This window comes from Melospiza georgiana, chromosome 16, assembly GCF_028018845.1.
Source record: "Melospiza georgiana isolate bMelGeo1 chromosome 16, bMelGeo1.pri, whole genome shotgun sequence".
NCBI classification, from domain to species: Eukaryota; Metazoa; Chordata; class Aves; order Passeriformes; family Passerellidae; genus Melospiza; species Melospiza georgiana.
The window spans coordinates 15,276,152-15,291,701 of record NC_080445.1 but is presented as its reverse complement, the minus strand read 5'-3'; the positions used below and the strand labels follow the sequence as shown (position 1 = coordinate 15,291,701).

Sequence of the window (15,550 nt, the reverse complement as noted above, 5' to 3'; positions counted from 1 at the left end):
CACCATTTAAGCACGTAGCCTTCACACAGCCAGCACAGAAACACTCAGAGGAGGAATTCAAACAAGGAAGAAAGACAAGAACGAGAGGCATGAGAGACACGAAGCAGGGTAACTGTGCTCACAAACCAGGAGAAGGTCTCCTTCCTTCCTTGCAGCCCCTCCCAGCCCAGCCCAGTGCCAGCTGAGTCAGAAAAGCCTCTCACCCAACACGATTCCTGCTTGGCAGGGGCAGTGCTGGTCGCTGGAGGGTCAGCCTGGTGTCCTGCTGCTGGCACCCACTGAGAGGCCTGGCTGGAGGAGCATGCTAGAAGGTCCCTGCACGGAGCACTGGGAGCACACCAAGCCTGGCAGGAGCAGCTGCTGTCCCCAAGCTGCTGGACAGAGAGTGACAAAAGGCATGTAAGAATAGATGACTGCTGAGACTCCAGACCCATCAGCATGGCACCAGCAGAGACAACCAACCTCACATTGTTGGTCCCTCAATCAGCATCCCCTTGAACTCCAGCTTGCAGGGCTTCCCAGGACATCCAGCTGGAGCTTGGTCCCGCCTGGAGACAGCTTTTGGGTCAGCTCAGACTCTCCACTCGTGCTCTCAGAACTCTTGGCTGTGACTTTACAGTTCCATGCCCACCACTGGCCTCCCTCCCTGCTGGTGGCTGCTGCTCAGCATCCTGGTGGGAGCTGTCATCAGAGCAGGGATGGCACACCTCAGGAGCACAGCAGGATGGGGCACAGCAGGATCACATGCAGGAGGACTCTGGACAGCTCTCCACAATTAGCAACAGGGCAGGATCTCCCGCGGGGCCGGACGGGAACGCAGCGATGTCTGGCGGGGCACGCTGCCTGAATGTTCAAATACAGAAACAGATGTTAATTACTCTGCATAGCCAGGACATCATTACCAGCTACATCTCCTGGAGATTCTCAAGTACAAATTCCTCTGATTATGGCAAACATGCCCATCCCACCCCCAGAAGCCATGACGTTTGATAGTTGCCTCGGCAAACCTCCCTCCTCTGAGATATTTCCCCTTCCTCCTTCATCCTCTGTGCTCAAAACAACCTGTTACCATGAAATTGCTGCTTTGGGAAAGTGCTGTCTCCTTTGGGACAGGCTTTTAGCAGATGGAGGCAACAAGAACCCTTGTCCATAAGTGTCTGGCTCTCCAGCACACTCTCACTTCCTCTATTTTAGGCTGAGGAGGGAGGACAGAAATAAGGATTCAGCTGGCACCATGTGATCAGTGAGCCTCTTTAGCAGCATGGCAGAGCAAGGGACCCATTCTGCCCCCTCACCTTGCTCACCATCCCCACAGCCACACCATCAGATGCAGTGTGATACCCCTGGGGTAGGTGATGAATTCACAAAGAGCTTTTCTCTTCCAGCACTCCCCAGCACTGACAATTCCAGGCAGTGGGGAGAAGGTGCCCTGTGCTGAACACCTGGACAGGTGCTGCTGAGGGAGGGTGTACAGAATGGGCCAGGAACAGGAGCAGTAATGAGTTAATAAGGGAATTCAGGAACCCTTCAGGCTCAAAAGGACCACCCTGATCCTTTTAGCCCAAGGGTCTGTGCAGCTGCACAGGGAATTCCAGGCCCACAGCCCCTCCAAGGCACTCACTGAGCTTCTCCTGCACTGAAAGGCAGGAGAATCAGGAGAGCTAACGAGGCAGGGAGACCAACACCAGCAGCCAGAGCACCCCCCAAGTGCCACATCACATCAGTATCCTTGCACATTCCAGGGGATAGGAAGGGAAAGCACTCAGCCCCCAGCAGCTCAGCACAGACCTGCTGGCCAGGGCTGGAATTCCAAGGACTTCCCGAGCTCTGCCTGCTGGCCAGAGTCTGCAGGAAGCAGACTGACAAGGGGCAAGCTGGAGAGCAAGACCTTGACCACACCAGTGCTGCAGCCTCTGTGGATTGAGCACAGAGCTCAGCACACAAAGACCCTGGTGCTGTGCTCCCACTTCCACAGACCAGCACAAACACAGGGGATTTGCTGCCAGCAAAGCTGTCCATGAGTAACTTTCTCTTTTTGTTACAGGAGCAGAAGGACACAAGTTGGGAAGCCGCCTGTGATATCCTCAGTAAACTGAAATCACCTGGGCTGGGACTGGGAACAAGATGCTGAAGGGGAAACTTTGGTGCCACTGGAAGCATCACATTAGAAATGGAGCTGGGCAGCATCACTGGAGGAGGACAACAGCTTTTTGTAAGGTCTTGGTCTCTATTTCACCAAACTGAGAATGCACTGATAACCCTGAGGTTATCAGGGCTGCTCACGCCAGGGCTGGGACAGGACACCAGCTCAGTCCCCTGACACAGTGACACTGCCACCATCCCTGGTGCTGAGCCTGCTCAGGCCCACAGCATCTCCTACAAAAGGGGCTGCACTGCAGGAAAAGAAAAGCTCTTTCTTTTTTTATGAACACTCATTAGAGTTCACACCGTTGGCAAAGTGTGGAGGCACGCATTTGTGGAGGAACAGAGATATGGTTCCAACACTGGTTTTAATGTGCAAGCCTAAAGACTCGGCTTCAGTTTTTAGAAATCAAACTTGATCATCTCAAGCTGGCAAAAATAGCCCCATGTTCCCTTGAGTTATTTTCTTTTCAAATAGGCAGGGTACAGCACAATAGGAAATATCAGCAGTTATGTATTCAACCTCCAGAAACCCAACGGGCCAATTCCAGCAACCCACGGCAGCTTTCCAATCCTCCCTGATCTATTTGCTGGAGTTAGTCTGAAAAGCAGGCTGCCCCCGAGCCATTCAGCAAACTCCACATCCCGCTAATTACATCAATATAAATGTATTATCTTGGCTGTCAAACACGGGCTGCCTCAACAGGACAAGGCTCTGCCATGGAAATGCAGGAAAACAATTGCTCTTTCTGCTGGTGACACATTTCTCTGGATCCTATTTCCTTGCCAGGGCTCCCCCTTCTCCCTAGGCACCAGGGCACCAGCGTTCTTTTCTTCCAGAGCAAGAGGAAATGGCACACAAAAACCCTCCTCATCCTTTGAGCAACTGAACACCAAATAATTTTGGGAACACCACCAGCATTTCCTCTCAGCCAACCTGAGAGCTGCCAGCACACGGGGAAGGGAGCTGTGAGGGCAAGAGTTAAATGTTTCTCATGAGCAGGCAGCAGCTCTTCAGCCTCTCTTGGCTTCCTCAGCTGCCACTGCTAAACGCAAGGCAAGTGTCAACACTCCAAACAGCAAATGTGACAGAAATTGGGAGCAGCCTGCTCCTCCCTGCCCAGCCTGGTGACTGTGGCCTGGAGAGCAGGGAGCCTCTCAGGAAGGCTCCAACAGCAGGCAGCAAAGCTGAGGTGAGCACAGGCAGATGCAGAGGAGCAGGGAGGCAGCTCGCTTCGCTCCAGAGTGGGATTATGACGGAAAATGAGGAGGAAGCCACTGACTCACCTGTCCCACCCGCATAAGCAGCTTTCCCACCCAAGGCTGCACTGAGTGTGACCTTGATCAGAGCCCCAAGTTCCAGCAAAACAGGGGCTCACAAAGTTCTCCTCAGCTCAGGGCACTGGGAGAGAGCCGTGGTGGCAGGACACTGGGCCGACACACACTGTCCAATCTGCCTCCTCTGACCGCAGGCAGCCACAGTCCCTCGCTCCAGCTTCCCTCTGCTTCACAAAAATCCTCACTTGGAGAAATGCCACAGGGTCAGGTCCTTCCCAGACCCCTCTGTTCACAGGAAGGGTCAGAACAAAGCCAGAAAGAAACAAGCCTGGATTCAGATGAAGTGGGAAGATGGGAGGAAAACAGCATTTCTCCACCTAGGAGCAGACGATGTTTCCAGCAGCGGGGATTAACACAACCATGGGCAAACGACACAGGCTGAGTCTCTCTCTAGATCTCACAGATCTCACGTGCAACCAGCACAAACCTGGAAAGCCCCCACAAAACCTCCAGGACAGAAGAGAGCAGCAGTGTTTTCCATGAGTCAAAGCCAACTGCTCTCAGCTGGCTGAGAGAACACCAGGGCCGTGGCCACTTCCCTCTGCAAAGGCAGCAGAATTCCAAGCACAGATAAAGGGTGCCAGAGCAAAGATAAGGGGGGAGCAAGCAGGAGAGTGAGGGGCAATCAGTGCATCTGCTGAGGACATCCAGGCTCCTCTGTGGGGTCACCCAGCCCTTCCGCCACTACGAGACAGCTCCGAGTCTGGGCACGCCGCCTGACCTTTTTTACGTGCAACTTTAGCACTTCTGGGTTGTTTTCCAAGATTTATTCTGATTCAGGAGACACCGTGCCTGGCCCACGCCTCCAGTTCCCTTATGCACCAAGTCATCAGGCTGGAGGAGGCTGCTCTCCCTCCTGCCAAAGCAACCGGGCTTAGCAAAGCCAGCCACTCACATCAGGCCTTCAAAGGGCTCTCCAGCCATTCCACCCCTCCCGGGAAGGGAGCAATGCTGGGTCTTGCTTCTGCCTCCAACTCCTAAAGCCTTGGATGCAAACAGAAGCTGATGCAATTCAAAATGAGTTAATATCCCCACACACACAAAATCAGGGTAATTTGAATCATGCCTTGCACAGGTTATGCTCAGACAGCTCAGCCCTGCTCTGGTGCACTCAGGGGCACGAGCCAGACTGTTCAGCAGGATCTCAAAAAATGGCCAGACAAAAGCCACCAGCAGACTCTCGGAGTCACAGGCAGCCAGTCTGTCACTGCAGGTGTGCTCCAGTTTAGGGAAGAGCACAGCCCTGAAGCACAAGTCCCAGGTGACAACGTGCAAAGCACGGCAAGATCTCTGCATTCAGAGCCACAGTCTGGGATATGCACCCCTCACCTCGGCTCTCTCCAAACACATCTCCCAGTCTCCATCAGCTCTTGACCCACCCACAGCACACAGCAGTGCAGCAGTGTCCTGCACCAGTGCCCCAGGCCATGTGCACGGAGCAATTCCCACAAAACCTTCTGTCCGACCATGGGAACGCACCCAGCCGCATCCCGGGCCTGCGGGCCTATGGAGAGCCAAGCTCCACTGAGATCCCCAGCTTGGAGGAAACAGTCTGACATTTCAAACACAACGTTCACATTATCCCATCTCCTCTAAAAGGCCCACGGATGATCACCCTGAACAGTGGTTTCCTGGTGCTTGGGGGGATGCACCCCAGGAGCAGGGAGAGGAGAGAGCTCAGTAAATGGAGAGGCTGGCAAGCACAGAGCTTTTCCATCCTCTAAGACTCCTGCATCCAGGACCTGGAGGCTGAGATGCTTCAGCTGCAGCTGAGCTGACATGCAGCAAAATCCAGGGGTCTTGATGAGACACTGGGACCCAACAGCCTTAGGATGTTCAAGACCCAAGGGTAACAGCCAGACAACTGATTCTAAAGGGCAAACTCGCAGAGGCACGAGAAACTCTGCATAAAGCCCTGCTCAGCCCCAGCGCGGGTGTCTGAGCTGGAGGTGAGAGTGAAGAACTGCAGGACAGGCAGCCCGGGGCGCTGGGGGCTCTGCCGTGCTCCAGCCCGGGGCCGGCGCTCGGCGGTGCCCCAGGCGTGCCCTGCCCGCGGCAGGACCGGGAGCTGCGGGGCGCAGGCAGGGCAGGCACTGCAGCCTGAGGCGGCCAGTCACGGAGCCGCCCCGTCCCCCCCGGCTGCTGCACGACCCTCAAGCCCGTTAAAACCCCTCCGGCCGTGCGGCCGGGCCGGGGGCGAGCGGGGCCCCCGCAGCCCCCGGGTCTCCCCGCAGCCCCGGGCAAGGCGCCCCGGCCGCCGCACAGCCCCGAGCCGGGACCCCGGCACCGCCCGCCCCCCCGGGCCGCCCCGGCCTCCGGCCCCCGCGCGGGCCCACCGGCAACAGGTGGTGCGGGGCGGCCCGGGGGCGGCGGGGCCCAGCCGACGCCTCCGGCCGGGAGAGCCCCGGGCGGCCCGCGGGGCTGCAGCGGGAGGCCCCGGGCGGCCGGCCCGTCCCCGCTCCCTTCCCCCGCGCCCCCGTCGCCGCTCACCTGGGGGTGGAGGCGCCGCGCTGCCGCTCCGTCCCCCCGGCCCCGCGCGTTCCCCCGAGCGGAGCAGCTCGCGCCCGCTCCGGCCGCCCCGCCGGCCCTTCCTCCCGCCCGCCCGAGCCCCGCGCCCGCCCTACGCCGCCGCCGTGGCGCAGCGCCCCGTCCCGGCCGCGGGCGTGCGGCGCGGAGACAGCGCAGGGACCGTCGTGAATAGCGCGGCGGGACTACGAGCCCCGAGGGGCGCCGCGCGCAGGAAGCGGAAAGCGGCCGCCGAGCGGGGCACCGGGAGCGGCGGTTCGGGGCCGGGGCAGGCCCGGCGGAGTCCCGGGCAGCGGCGGTGGTTCGGGCCCGAGGGAGCGGCGAGCTCCGGGCGCGCGGAGGGCGCGGGCCGCAGCGGCCGTTGAGGGGCGGCCGGCGCTGTGCGGTGGGCGAGGACTACGACTCCCAGCGTGCCTTGCGGCCCTTGAGAGAGCGCCCACCCCCGGCCGGGGGTCGCAGCGCAGGCGGCGCTGGCCGCGGGGGCGGTGGGACCCGGAGGGGTGAGGGTCCCGGAGGGTCCCGGAGGGTCTTGGCGTGCTCCGGGGATCCCGTGGCTCCGTTCGTCCGAGGCCGCGGTTTGGGAAAGGCGGGTGCGTGGCCCTGAGCCCTCATACGGAGGCTCCGTGCGCCCATGAGCGTCCCCGGCGCTCCCCTGAAGGCGCCGCCGTGAGGGGATGGAGGATCCGGGCGTTCCCTGTGCGGAGCAGAGCCCGCGGCTGAGCCAACCTGGGCAGACACCGCTCATAATTACAGCTTTAATGACCTGGCGGCACATGAAGCGAAGGTGGGGCCGCGGCGATGTGCTCGGCGCTGCGGGCGATGTGCAGCCGCGGTTCGGCGTGGGACTGGGAGCGGGGCCGGGCCGGGGTCTGCACCCACCCGGCCTCGCAGTTCCGACCCACGTCCCGAGCCAAACCAAGGCCAGACTCGCCGGGCTAAGAAGCGCCTTCACACCCTCCCACCCCACAGAGATGAGAGATGGGAGCGGTCCGACTCTCCGTGCTGGGCTGCTCCCTCCCGGAGCCGTGAGGGAAAACAGAGAGAGGGCCCCAGATGGGACCCAGCCCAGCTGGTCCGGCACACCCTGATGGAAGTCGGTGGTCGTTGTTCCAGCAAAAGCAGCATCATTGCAGCCACCAGTCTTGGAAGGCAATCACTGCCTGCTAAGTGAAACATGACAGTTGCTAAAGAGTGAGGAGAATATTATCTTCAGGCTGTTGGACCCTCCCCAAAGGGCATCTCAGGCTTTCTCTGTGGGGTGCTGAAATGGCAAAAGTTCATGAAACCTTCTGTAGCACAATGCAGGGACCAAAAGCTGATGAAGAGCTTGGGCTTCCCTTCATCCCTCTGTAAAATGTGACTGCCAGTCATATCAACACATTTATTTGCAGACATCTTTTCTAGAGGCTGCAGACAGTTCTGCTGCTGTTCTTTGGCGTGGGCCAGGGGAGAAGCAGCCCCATGCTGCCCTCACTCACAGATGGGATTCCTGGTCTGGGGAAGTTGAGGGCTTGGTGCTCCAACAGTGCCTGAGGAAAGCACAGAGCAGGTATTCCCAATATCACAGGATTATGGAATATCCCAAGCTGGAAGGGACCCACCAGGATCATCAAGTCCAACGAGCCCCTGCAGCTCCTGTGGGCTTCAACATCCTCACAGCACAGAGCCCAGCCCTGGCATGACAGGGACTTCTTGGCTGGAATTATGTCACCAGCCTGGCCATCTTTATGTGAAGAATAAATGTGTGAAGCAAACTTGGCCCAGTTAGAAAGGGCTTTCAAAAAGTGAATGTTTTCAGTGTGTTCAGTTAGGAATTACAATCGTGGGAAGGTTTGGCTTGGAAGGGACTGTAAAGCTCATCCCATTCCCACCCCTGCCATGGCAGGGACACCTCCCACTGTCCCAGGCTGCTCCCAGCCCTGCCCAGCCTGGCCTTGGGCACTGCCAGGGATCCAGGGGCAGCCACAGCTGCTCTGGGCACCCTGTGCCAGGGCCTGCCCACCCTCACAGGGAACAATTCCCAATTCCCAATATCCCATCCATCCCTGCCCTCTGGCACTGGGAGCCATTCCCTGTGTCCTGTCCCTCCATCCCTTGTCCCCAGTCCCTCTCCAGCTCTCCTGGAGCCCCTTCAGGCCCTGGCAGGGGCTCTGAGGTGTCCCTGGAGCTTCTCCTCTCCAGGTGAGCACCCCCAGCTCTGCCAGCCTGTCAGAAATTCAATGAACTGGGATCCCCATTCCCTAATTTTAGCTGGATAAACTGAGGCCCATAACTGGCATTGCCCATCACATCTGTGAGCACTGCAGAAAGACAGAGGTTTCCAGTTATTCCAGGATAATTCCTGTTCCTGTCTTGGATGATAAAGTGGATCTAACATTCAGTTGGTGCAGCAGAGGCATCAATATTGCAGTGAGCTGCATTCCTGGGAGTGAAAGGTGAGAGGAATGTCACCTCCTGCTCTGCCCTGAGCAATAATAGAAACAGAAACAATAATTTCCAAGTGTTGTTGCCCAGCTTCTCTTCCACCTGCCATGCCTCCTAAAACCATTCCAGGGCTTTTCCTGGAGCTGCCTGGACCATCCTGAGCTTTTCCTGACCATACAAACCTTGCTTTCCTCTGGCTGCAAAGGTTCTCCCCCACCACCAGCACTTCCCAAATCTGTCAGAGGAGAGTGTCAGCCAGCTCTCCCTGGTGCCTTGTGCAGGCTGCCCCAGAACAGAGACTGGGCAGAGTTACAGAATAAAGCAGGGATTTGTTAGGAGGGCTCAATGGATCCACCTTGGGCAGCACAAGAGCCCAGCCAGGGCTGCGCCCAAGATGAACCAAAATGGTCACAAAATGCACAACCAGTCACGGGGTCTCTCACTTTTATAAGTTCTAGACTATTTACATATTGGAGTTCATTATCCAATGACAGCTTTAAGTTATGCAGTCCCATCCTGCTTATTTTTCTCCATTTTTTGTGCTCTTGGGCCTGATATTTGGATCATTTGTCCTTAATCCCCTGCTAGACAAGGAATTGTTTTGTCTCCCTACTCTGTGAATAGAGCTTACCATTCCCTAATACAAAGTTCAGAAGTGCACACTAAAGCAGTGCAGAATCTGAAAAATAGATTCTGAAAAAAAGCCAAAACCTGAGGCACCATCCCCACGCCATGGACTGGCACAGTGAGACCCAAGAGCCGTGGATCGATGTGTGTCAGCCCAGACACGGCTCTGGATGTCCCTGAGAGCTCCCCTGGCCCTGGTCCCGAGCTGCTGTGCCATGGGACACCCCAGAGCACGGGAGGTGGCCTGGAGCAGACCCAGCTGGCCAAGGCCAGGGTACACACCCAGGGCTGGCAGGGACTGGAGGATGCACAGGGAGAATTCCCTGTTGTGTTCTGGCACTGCTGGAACCAGCAGCTCCTGCCTGAGGCACCTCAGGTGAGAGAGAGGAAGGGTTGGCATGTTCCACATGCCAGGATCTCCCACGGGATTTCCCAGGACACCAAGCTTGACTGAGCCTTCCCTCAGTTCTCACCTCTGCTGTGACCTCCCCTTCACAGTGGCAAGTGGCTTTTCCTGGTGCCTGCCCTCAGCCCTGCCAGCTGCAGGTCCTGGTGGCTGTCAGAGGGCAGGACAGAAAGCCTTAGATCCATCATTGTTTTGGGAGGAGATTTCCTCCTTGAGCTGTTGCAATGGAAGGTGCAAGGCAGGTGCAAAGAAGTGTTAGAGTAGCTTCTTTGAGTTAGGTTTAATAAGCTTTGGAGGGCTCTAACACACCTTAGATAGCTCAGCTATCTTTGGAGGCATAAAAATTGGTAGGATGGCTTTTGTTGCAGTGTTGGAAACAAAAAGGTTTAATAAAAGGCAAAATAACAAACAGAAAAACGGAGCTGGGTGTCAGACTTTCTTGTTCCTGGTAAAACACTTTACAAAGCCATTCGTTTCTTTGTTTTCCTCTTTTTTTTTTAGTTAATTGCTTAGGTGGGACCTTTTGGCTTCTGTTTAATTAGCTATCTTTAAGTTTGAGGTGAAGTCCCCTGGGCCTATGACGTGGCTTTTTTCAGCTAATCAAGCAGAGAAACTTCTGGGCTTCTTTCTTTTTTGAGGGGACAAAGGATAGTTTTGTCACTCAGTTAACAGGGGGCACACTCTTACAGCTCACCCTTTCTATACATCTAAAGAGGAGAAAGGAACAAGAACTGAAAAAGTTTTGTTGACAATTTGTAGTTCTGCTAATAGTTTTTAAATTTGGTTCTAATCTTCTATCTTAACAAGGAAATGCAACCCTTGACTAAATATATAATGTATATATTGTATAAGGGTGGGCAGGCCCTGGCACAGGGTGCCCAGAGCTGCTGTGGCTGCCCCTGGATCCCTGGAAATGTCCAAGGCCAGGCTGGGACAGTGAAAGGTGTTCCTGCCCATGGCAGGGGGTGAGTCAAGATGATATTTAAAGTTCCTTCAACCCAAACCACTCCATGACTCTGTGATTGTCTATGTGTGCATCTATCACTGGTCAGTGATATGTTTTTAGTGGTAGGGATCTCAAAGTTATGTAGATGTAGAGCTGTGTGTAATATCTGTGTGTGCAACACTGAGGGCACCTGAGGGAACAATGTGGTACAAACCCAGATTTTGCTTTCATTGTCAAGAGAATGCATCTCCCACATTTGTGGTGTGAGGGAAATGGGACTCAGTGACTTTGAGAGGTGCAGGGATGGCCCAGGGGAGATGCACCCTGTGTTTGTGGAGGCACATGGACCAGCAGCTGTCAGCAGTGCCTGGGCTCACACCAGGCTCGTGGCTCCTCCTGCTTGCCCAGCACCACGTGCTGTCACCTGCAGTGGGACAGCTCAGGGGATGGAGGTGAATGCTCCTGCTGCAGCTGTGCCAGGACATGTTCAAGGTGCTCTGTTGTCTTTTTTTATGTGGTAATGACACTCAAACCTCTCCCTGCTTGAGGGAAAGGTATCCATCCCCTCTGTTCAGGGAGGATTATCTGTTCCAAAGCCCCCAGGTGACCCCAGGGCCCCACACCTGTCCCTGGGACTGAGTCTGTGCCTAAAATGGCCCCCTGGGCCCCATATCACAGGGACATGGGGAATTGGGGTGTCTCTAGGATTGCTGGAGCTGTGGGAGTGCTCATAGCACTCTGGGGGTACAAGGAATTCCCTGCAGTCCTGGGGGAATTCTCACTAGAGGAGGAGAGTTGTCAGCATCTCCTTAGGGGAATTGGAGAGTCCTGGGAGTATCAGGGCATTCTTGGGGGAATCTGGGAGCTCGGGGAGTATCAGGCATCCATCCCCCTGGGTGTGTGGAGTCCCCAGGAGATGTCACAGTCCCCAGTTCCTCACAAGCACTGCACAAGTGCCTGGGGAGCCAGGGATTTGGGGTACCCCAGCTGTCCTCAGTGGGGTGGGGGTGTCAGGGGAGCCCAGGGAGGGAAGGCCACCCCTGATCACTGGCCAGGGGGGTGGGCTCACTGTGGCCCTTGGGCACACCTTGGGGCAGGGGTGGTGACAGGGACCCCCAGGGCCTTGGGAAGGACAAGTCTCATCCCCCTGCAGCCCCTCTACCAGCGCCAGCACCCCTCAACTCCCAGGCTCCCCCTGACTCTCTACGTCCCCAGTGCTCCCCTACAGCCCCTGCTCACTCTCCCACCCCCCCAGTGACCCCCAACCTTCCCCAGGGATGACCCAGAGGATCCTGCTGCCCCCCAGTTCATTCCTCAGTGCTGTCTCACCCTGAGCCACTGTGTGGCCAAGGAAAGAAAGGGATGTGGCTTTGGCAAGGGCCTGGGGTCCATGGCCTCCCTCATCTCCTTTGAGTGCTGGGGTTTTCCCTGTGTTTGCCACAGCCCTGATGGTTCCAGTCCCTACTCCATTATGAGGAGTCTGGCTGTCCCCAAACACAGTACAGGGGCTCTGACCTGTCCCCTGCTCCTCACACACACAGGCTGGGCTGCTCTCTCATGGCTCCATGAGGGAATTGTGTCACAGGCACCCAGGTTACCCTTTGGATTGTGGTTTAACCATTCCTATCCCCAAAGTACCTACTAAAGCCTTCAGATCATAGAATATGTCAGGTTGGGAGGGACCCACAGGCATCACTGCTCTTTAAGAGACCAGTCTTCCCAGTGCAAAGTGCCCCTGGGATGTGGGGGCTGGAAGACTCTTCCTCAGAAAGGGCTGAAGGCAGAGGGAAGAGTGGTAAAAAGGGTTTTGGCAGCAGGGCCTCTTCTGCCACCCCCCCTAGGCAGAGAGGTGGGATGACAAAGGTGGAATGTCTGGAAGTCTGTCAGAAGGGGTTGGTAGAGTGGGAGAGGAGAACCAAGTGTGTGAGGGGCTCAGCTCTGCTCCAAAATCCCTGAGATCTGGAGTGTCTCTCTGGTCACCCCAAGCCCACACTGTCCTTCTGCCAGGGCTCACTGAGAGCTGAGAGATCCCCAGGATCCAGCAATAATGAACTCCCACAGGAGGAACACCTGGAATGACATGGATTAATGGGACAGTAAATGACAGAGGAGCTGAGACAATGCCCAGTGAACACTCTTTTATGGAACAGACACAGCAGGTGCAGCTCTGGCCATGTTCCCCCACAGAGGAAATCAGCTCCTGGCCATCAGTGGTGCCTGTGGTGCTCATCTTTCAGGGGTGGCATGATCTCTCCAGTCTCTAAAATCCTGTCCCCCTGTGGGAAGAGAGCATGGTGAGCATTCCCTGTGGCACCCAGGCTCCCCCCACACAGCCCAGTCCTTCAGGGAACCTGCAACTGTCCCCACTTCAGGCAAGAATCTCACAACACACCCAGAACACTCTAATTCCTCCAACGTCCCCAGAATGCTGGAATAACATCACAGCAAAATTTCCTGGAGCCTGTGCTTGCTTTACCCCTTGTTTTCACTACAGAACAGCAGCCACACATTTTGAGCTGCTTTGTTTTAAAAATTACTTCTAGCACTGCATAATCCCCTCCAGCAGTGATCAGCGAGTCCAACCCCATGGCCCAGAGCCCATGGAGAGCCATGGAAACCCTCAAAAATCAACCTGCTGCCCCAGTGTCACTTGTTCCAGCTCCAGGCACAGTCCTGGCCTGCTGAGCTGCCCTAACTCAACTGAAAAATGAGGCTAAGGACAGAGGCCAACAGCTTGACCTTCAGCATGTTGCTTTGTGGCTGTTTGGGATGTAATAATTTATAATTTTATTTTAGACAGAGCTGATTAGGAGGTGTTATGCCAAAAATGGGCAGCAGTAAGAAAGGGCAGAGCTGATTTTCTGTAGGAATATTTGCCCTCTGACTCATTACACCCATCAGTAACAGCTCAGAGCAGCCTGGAAAAGAAAATACCAAACATTGTGACACTCTCTGCTTCATACAACTTGTCCCAAGCTGAGGTGACACAACTCTTTGGGGACACCCGAGTGTGGGGCACCTTCAGGGACAAGTGGGACCAAGCCAGAACCAACATTCTCAGGGCTTAACAAGGAGAAGCAGAGCCACTCCTGTGTGATTCCATGTGTAAACAATCACTGGGGCTTTGGACACCCATTCCCAAAGGGAATGTTTGTATTTCCCACCCAGGAGGGGCAGCATCAGCCAGATGGTACTGAGAGGTAACACTGAAACAGGCACTGAGACAAGATTAAAGTGCCAAACCCACTGTTGCTATGCTGCCCACAGGACCCAGCACATCTCTTGGGAAAGCTGTCACTGGACATTTCCCAGATGCTCCCTGGAAACCCTTCCTGTGTGTGTGACAGAAGATAAGACAGGCCATGAGAGACTTACTGGGAATATCCGTGGGTTGGCCACAACCACCCCGTGCGGCAATTTCTGGAACAGGGGGAGAACACAGGGAAGGGCAGAGAGAACAGTGTTACTTGGAGAAAGCACAAAGGGTGTTCAAAATGGGCACCACGACCCTTCCAGGATACAAACTGTGCTAAGCACAAGTCCTGTTAAACCTTCCATTGCTGAGAGAAACACCTGAGGCTGCAGCAGTCACACCTGCCAGGGAGGGCAGGGCTGGCCCTTTCCCTCCCCACACCAATTGCTGCCCTGGTTATTCCCAGGGCTGTTCCTGCAGGACAGGAACAATTCAGTCACAGCTTTTCTGCTCAGATCACAGGAGAAGCTGGGCACTGCCATAAATCATGGAATGACTTTGGTCGGAAGGGGCCTTAACCCTTCCACTATCCCAAGTTACTCCCAGCCCTGTCCACCCTGGTCTCGGGCACTGCCAGGGATCCAGGGGCAGCCACAGCTGCTCTGGGCACCCTGTGCCAGGGCCTGCCCACCCTCACAGGGAACAATTCCCAATTCCCAATATCCCATCCAGCCCTGCCCTCTGGCACTGGGAGCCATTCCCTGTGTCCTGTCCCTCCATCCCTTGTCCCCAGTCCCTCTCCAGCTCTCCTGGAGCCCCTTCAGGCCCTGGCAGGGGCTCTGAGGTGTCCCTGTGAGTGAGCACCCCCAGCTCTGCCAGCCTGGCTCCAGAGCAGAGGGGCTCCAGCCCTTGGGGCATCTCCGTGGGCTCCTCTGGACTCTCTCCAGCAGCTCCAGGTCCTGCTGCTGTTGGCCCAGATCTGGGGGCAGCTCTGCAGCTAGGGTGTCACAAGAGTGATTCTTTGGGATGAACAGGCCACGGGGAATAACCTTCATCAGCAGCCGAGCGTGAGCAGCACCGTCCCCCACCCGCTGTGGGACCAGTCCCGCTGCATCCCCGCGGCCCTTCCCGGCCATTCCCTGCCCCGGCGGGCCCGCACGCACCAGGAGATGGTACTTCACGAAGTAGGTGATGGCCCAGGCGGGGAGCAGCACCCGCAGAAACACGAAGCGGCCGCCCTGGTAGAAGTTGTGCACCTGCGGGCACAGGGGCGGTCAGGCGGGGCCAGCGGGCCGGGCGAGGCCGCGCGGTGCCCGCGTCCCGCCGCTCACCTGGTGCCGCCAGGGCTCGCCGGGCCGCAGGAAGCGCTCCCAGAAGGCGGCCACGGGCCCGAGCCGCTGCGGCGGCAGGACCGGCTCCCGCGGGCTCAGCTCCTGGTCCCGCAGCCAGCGGCGCCGCAGGGCGCGGAGCTGCTGCACCCGCAGCCTCTCATCCTGCGTGGGGCTGCTCATGGCGCCTCTGCCCGCCTGGGCCGCTCGCTCCGCTCCGCTTCGGTCCGGTCCGGTCCGGTTCGGTTCGGCCCCGCTCAGGTCACTCCGGTCCCGTTCGGGCCCGCTCGGGCGCCGTGTCCTTCGCGGCGGCGCGCGGCGGTGACGTCCCGGCGCGCGCAGTGGTGACGCGCCGGGCAAGGCCGCTGAGGTGGTGCCGTGAGGGAAACCGGGAGGGGCTGGGGAAAGGACAGCGCAGGGGACTCATCTGGGGCCGCTTCCAGTGCCCGCGGGGAGCAGATAGGGCAGGTGTACTTGTAACAGCATGGAGGGACAGGACACAGGGAATGGCTCCCACTGGCAGAGGGCAGGGCTGGATGGGATATTGGGAATTGGGAATTGTTCCCTGTGAGGGTGGGCAGGCCCTGGCACAGGGTGCCCAGAGCAGCTGTGGCTGCCCC

At 57.1% G+C, this 15,550-nt stretch overlaps 2 protein-coding genes across 5 annotated transcripts in view; both read right to left on the bottom strand.

Moving 5' to 3' along the window:
- Window positions 1–6,057, bottom strand: part of CAPN15 (calpain 15) — a 58,418-nt gene extending 52,361 nt beyond the window's left edge. For 3 of the 4 annotated variants that reach the window (XM_058035810.1, XM_058035812.1, XM_058035814.1), the window contains exons 1-3: window positions 5,971–6,057; window positions 463–843; window positions 204–371 (exon numbers count right to left, since the gene is read on the bottom strand). The gene's annotated coding sequence lies outside the window, so the exon portion shown is untranslated. Of the gene's footprint in view, window positions 1–203; window positions 375–462; window positions 844–5,970 lie in introns of all 4 variants that reach the window. The other variant, XM_058035811.1, reaches the window with a different exon arrangement.
- A 6,475-nt stretch (window positions 6,058–12,532) lies between these two features.
- Window positions 12,533–15,252, bottom strand: NDUFB6 (NADH:ubiquinone oxidoreductase subunit B6). The gene is made up of 4 exons (XM_058035542.1): window positions 14,934–15,252; window positions 14,766–14,858; window positions 13,785–13,829; window positions 12,533–12,685 (listed from the first exon to the last, which is right to left on the bottom strand). Exons 1-4 carry the CDS (start codon window positions 15,111–15,113, stop codon window positions 12,617–12,619), a joined length of 387 nt encoding a protein of 128 aa, XP_057891525.1. The 5' UTR covers window positions 15,114–15,252; the 3' UTR covers window positions 12,533–12,616.
- Between the last annotated feature and the right edge of the window lie 298 nt (window positions 15,253–15,550).

Bases quoted from the DNA above. Each gene is read 5' to 3' on its own strand.
- NDUFB6 (XM_058035542.1), bottom strand. From the start codon at position 15,113: ATGAGCAGCCCCACGCAGGATGAGAGGCTGCGGGTGCAGCAGCTCCGC. The intron at 14,859-14,933 runs GTGAGCGGCGGG...CTGTGCCCGCAG, and splicing joins GCGAGCCCTGGCGGCACCAG to GTGCACAACTTCTACCAGGG. The intron at 12,686-13,784 runs GTAAGTCTCTCA...CTCTTCCCACAG, and splicing joins CCAACCCACGGATATTCCCA to GGGGACAGGATTTTAGAGAC.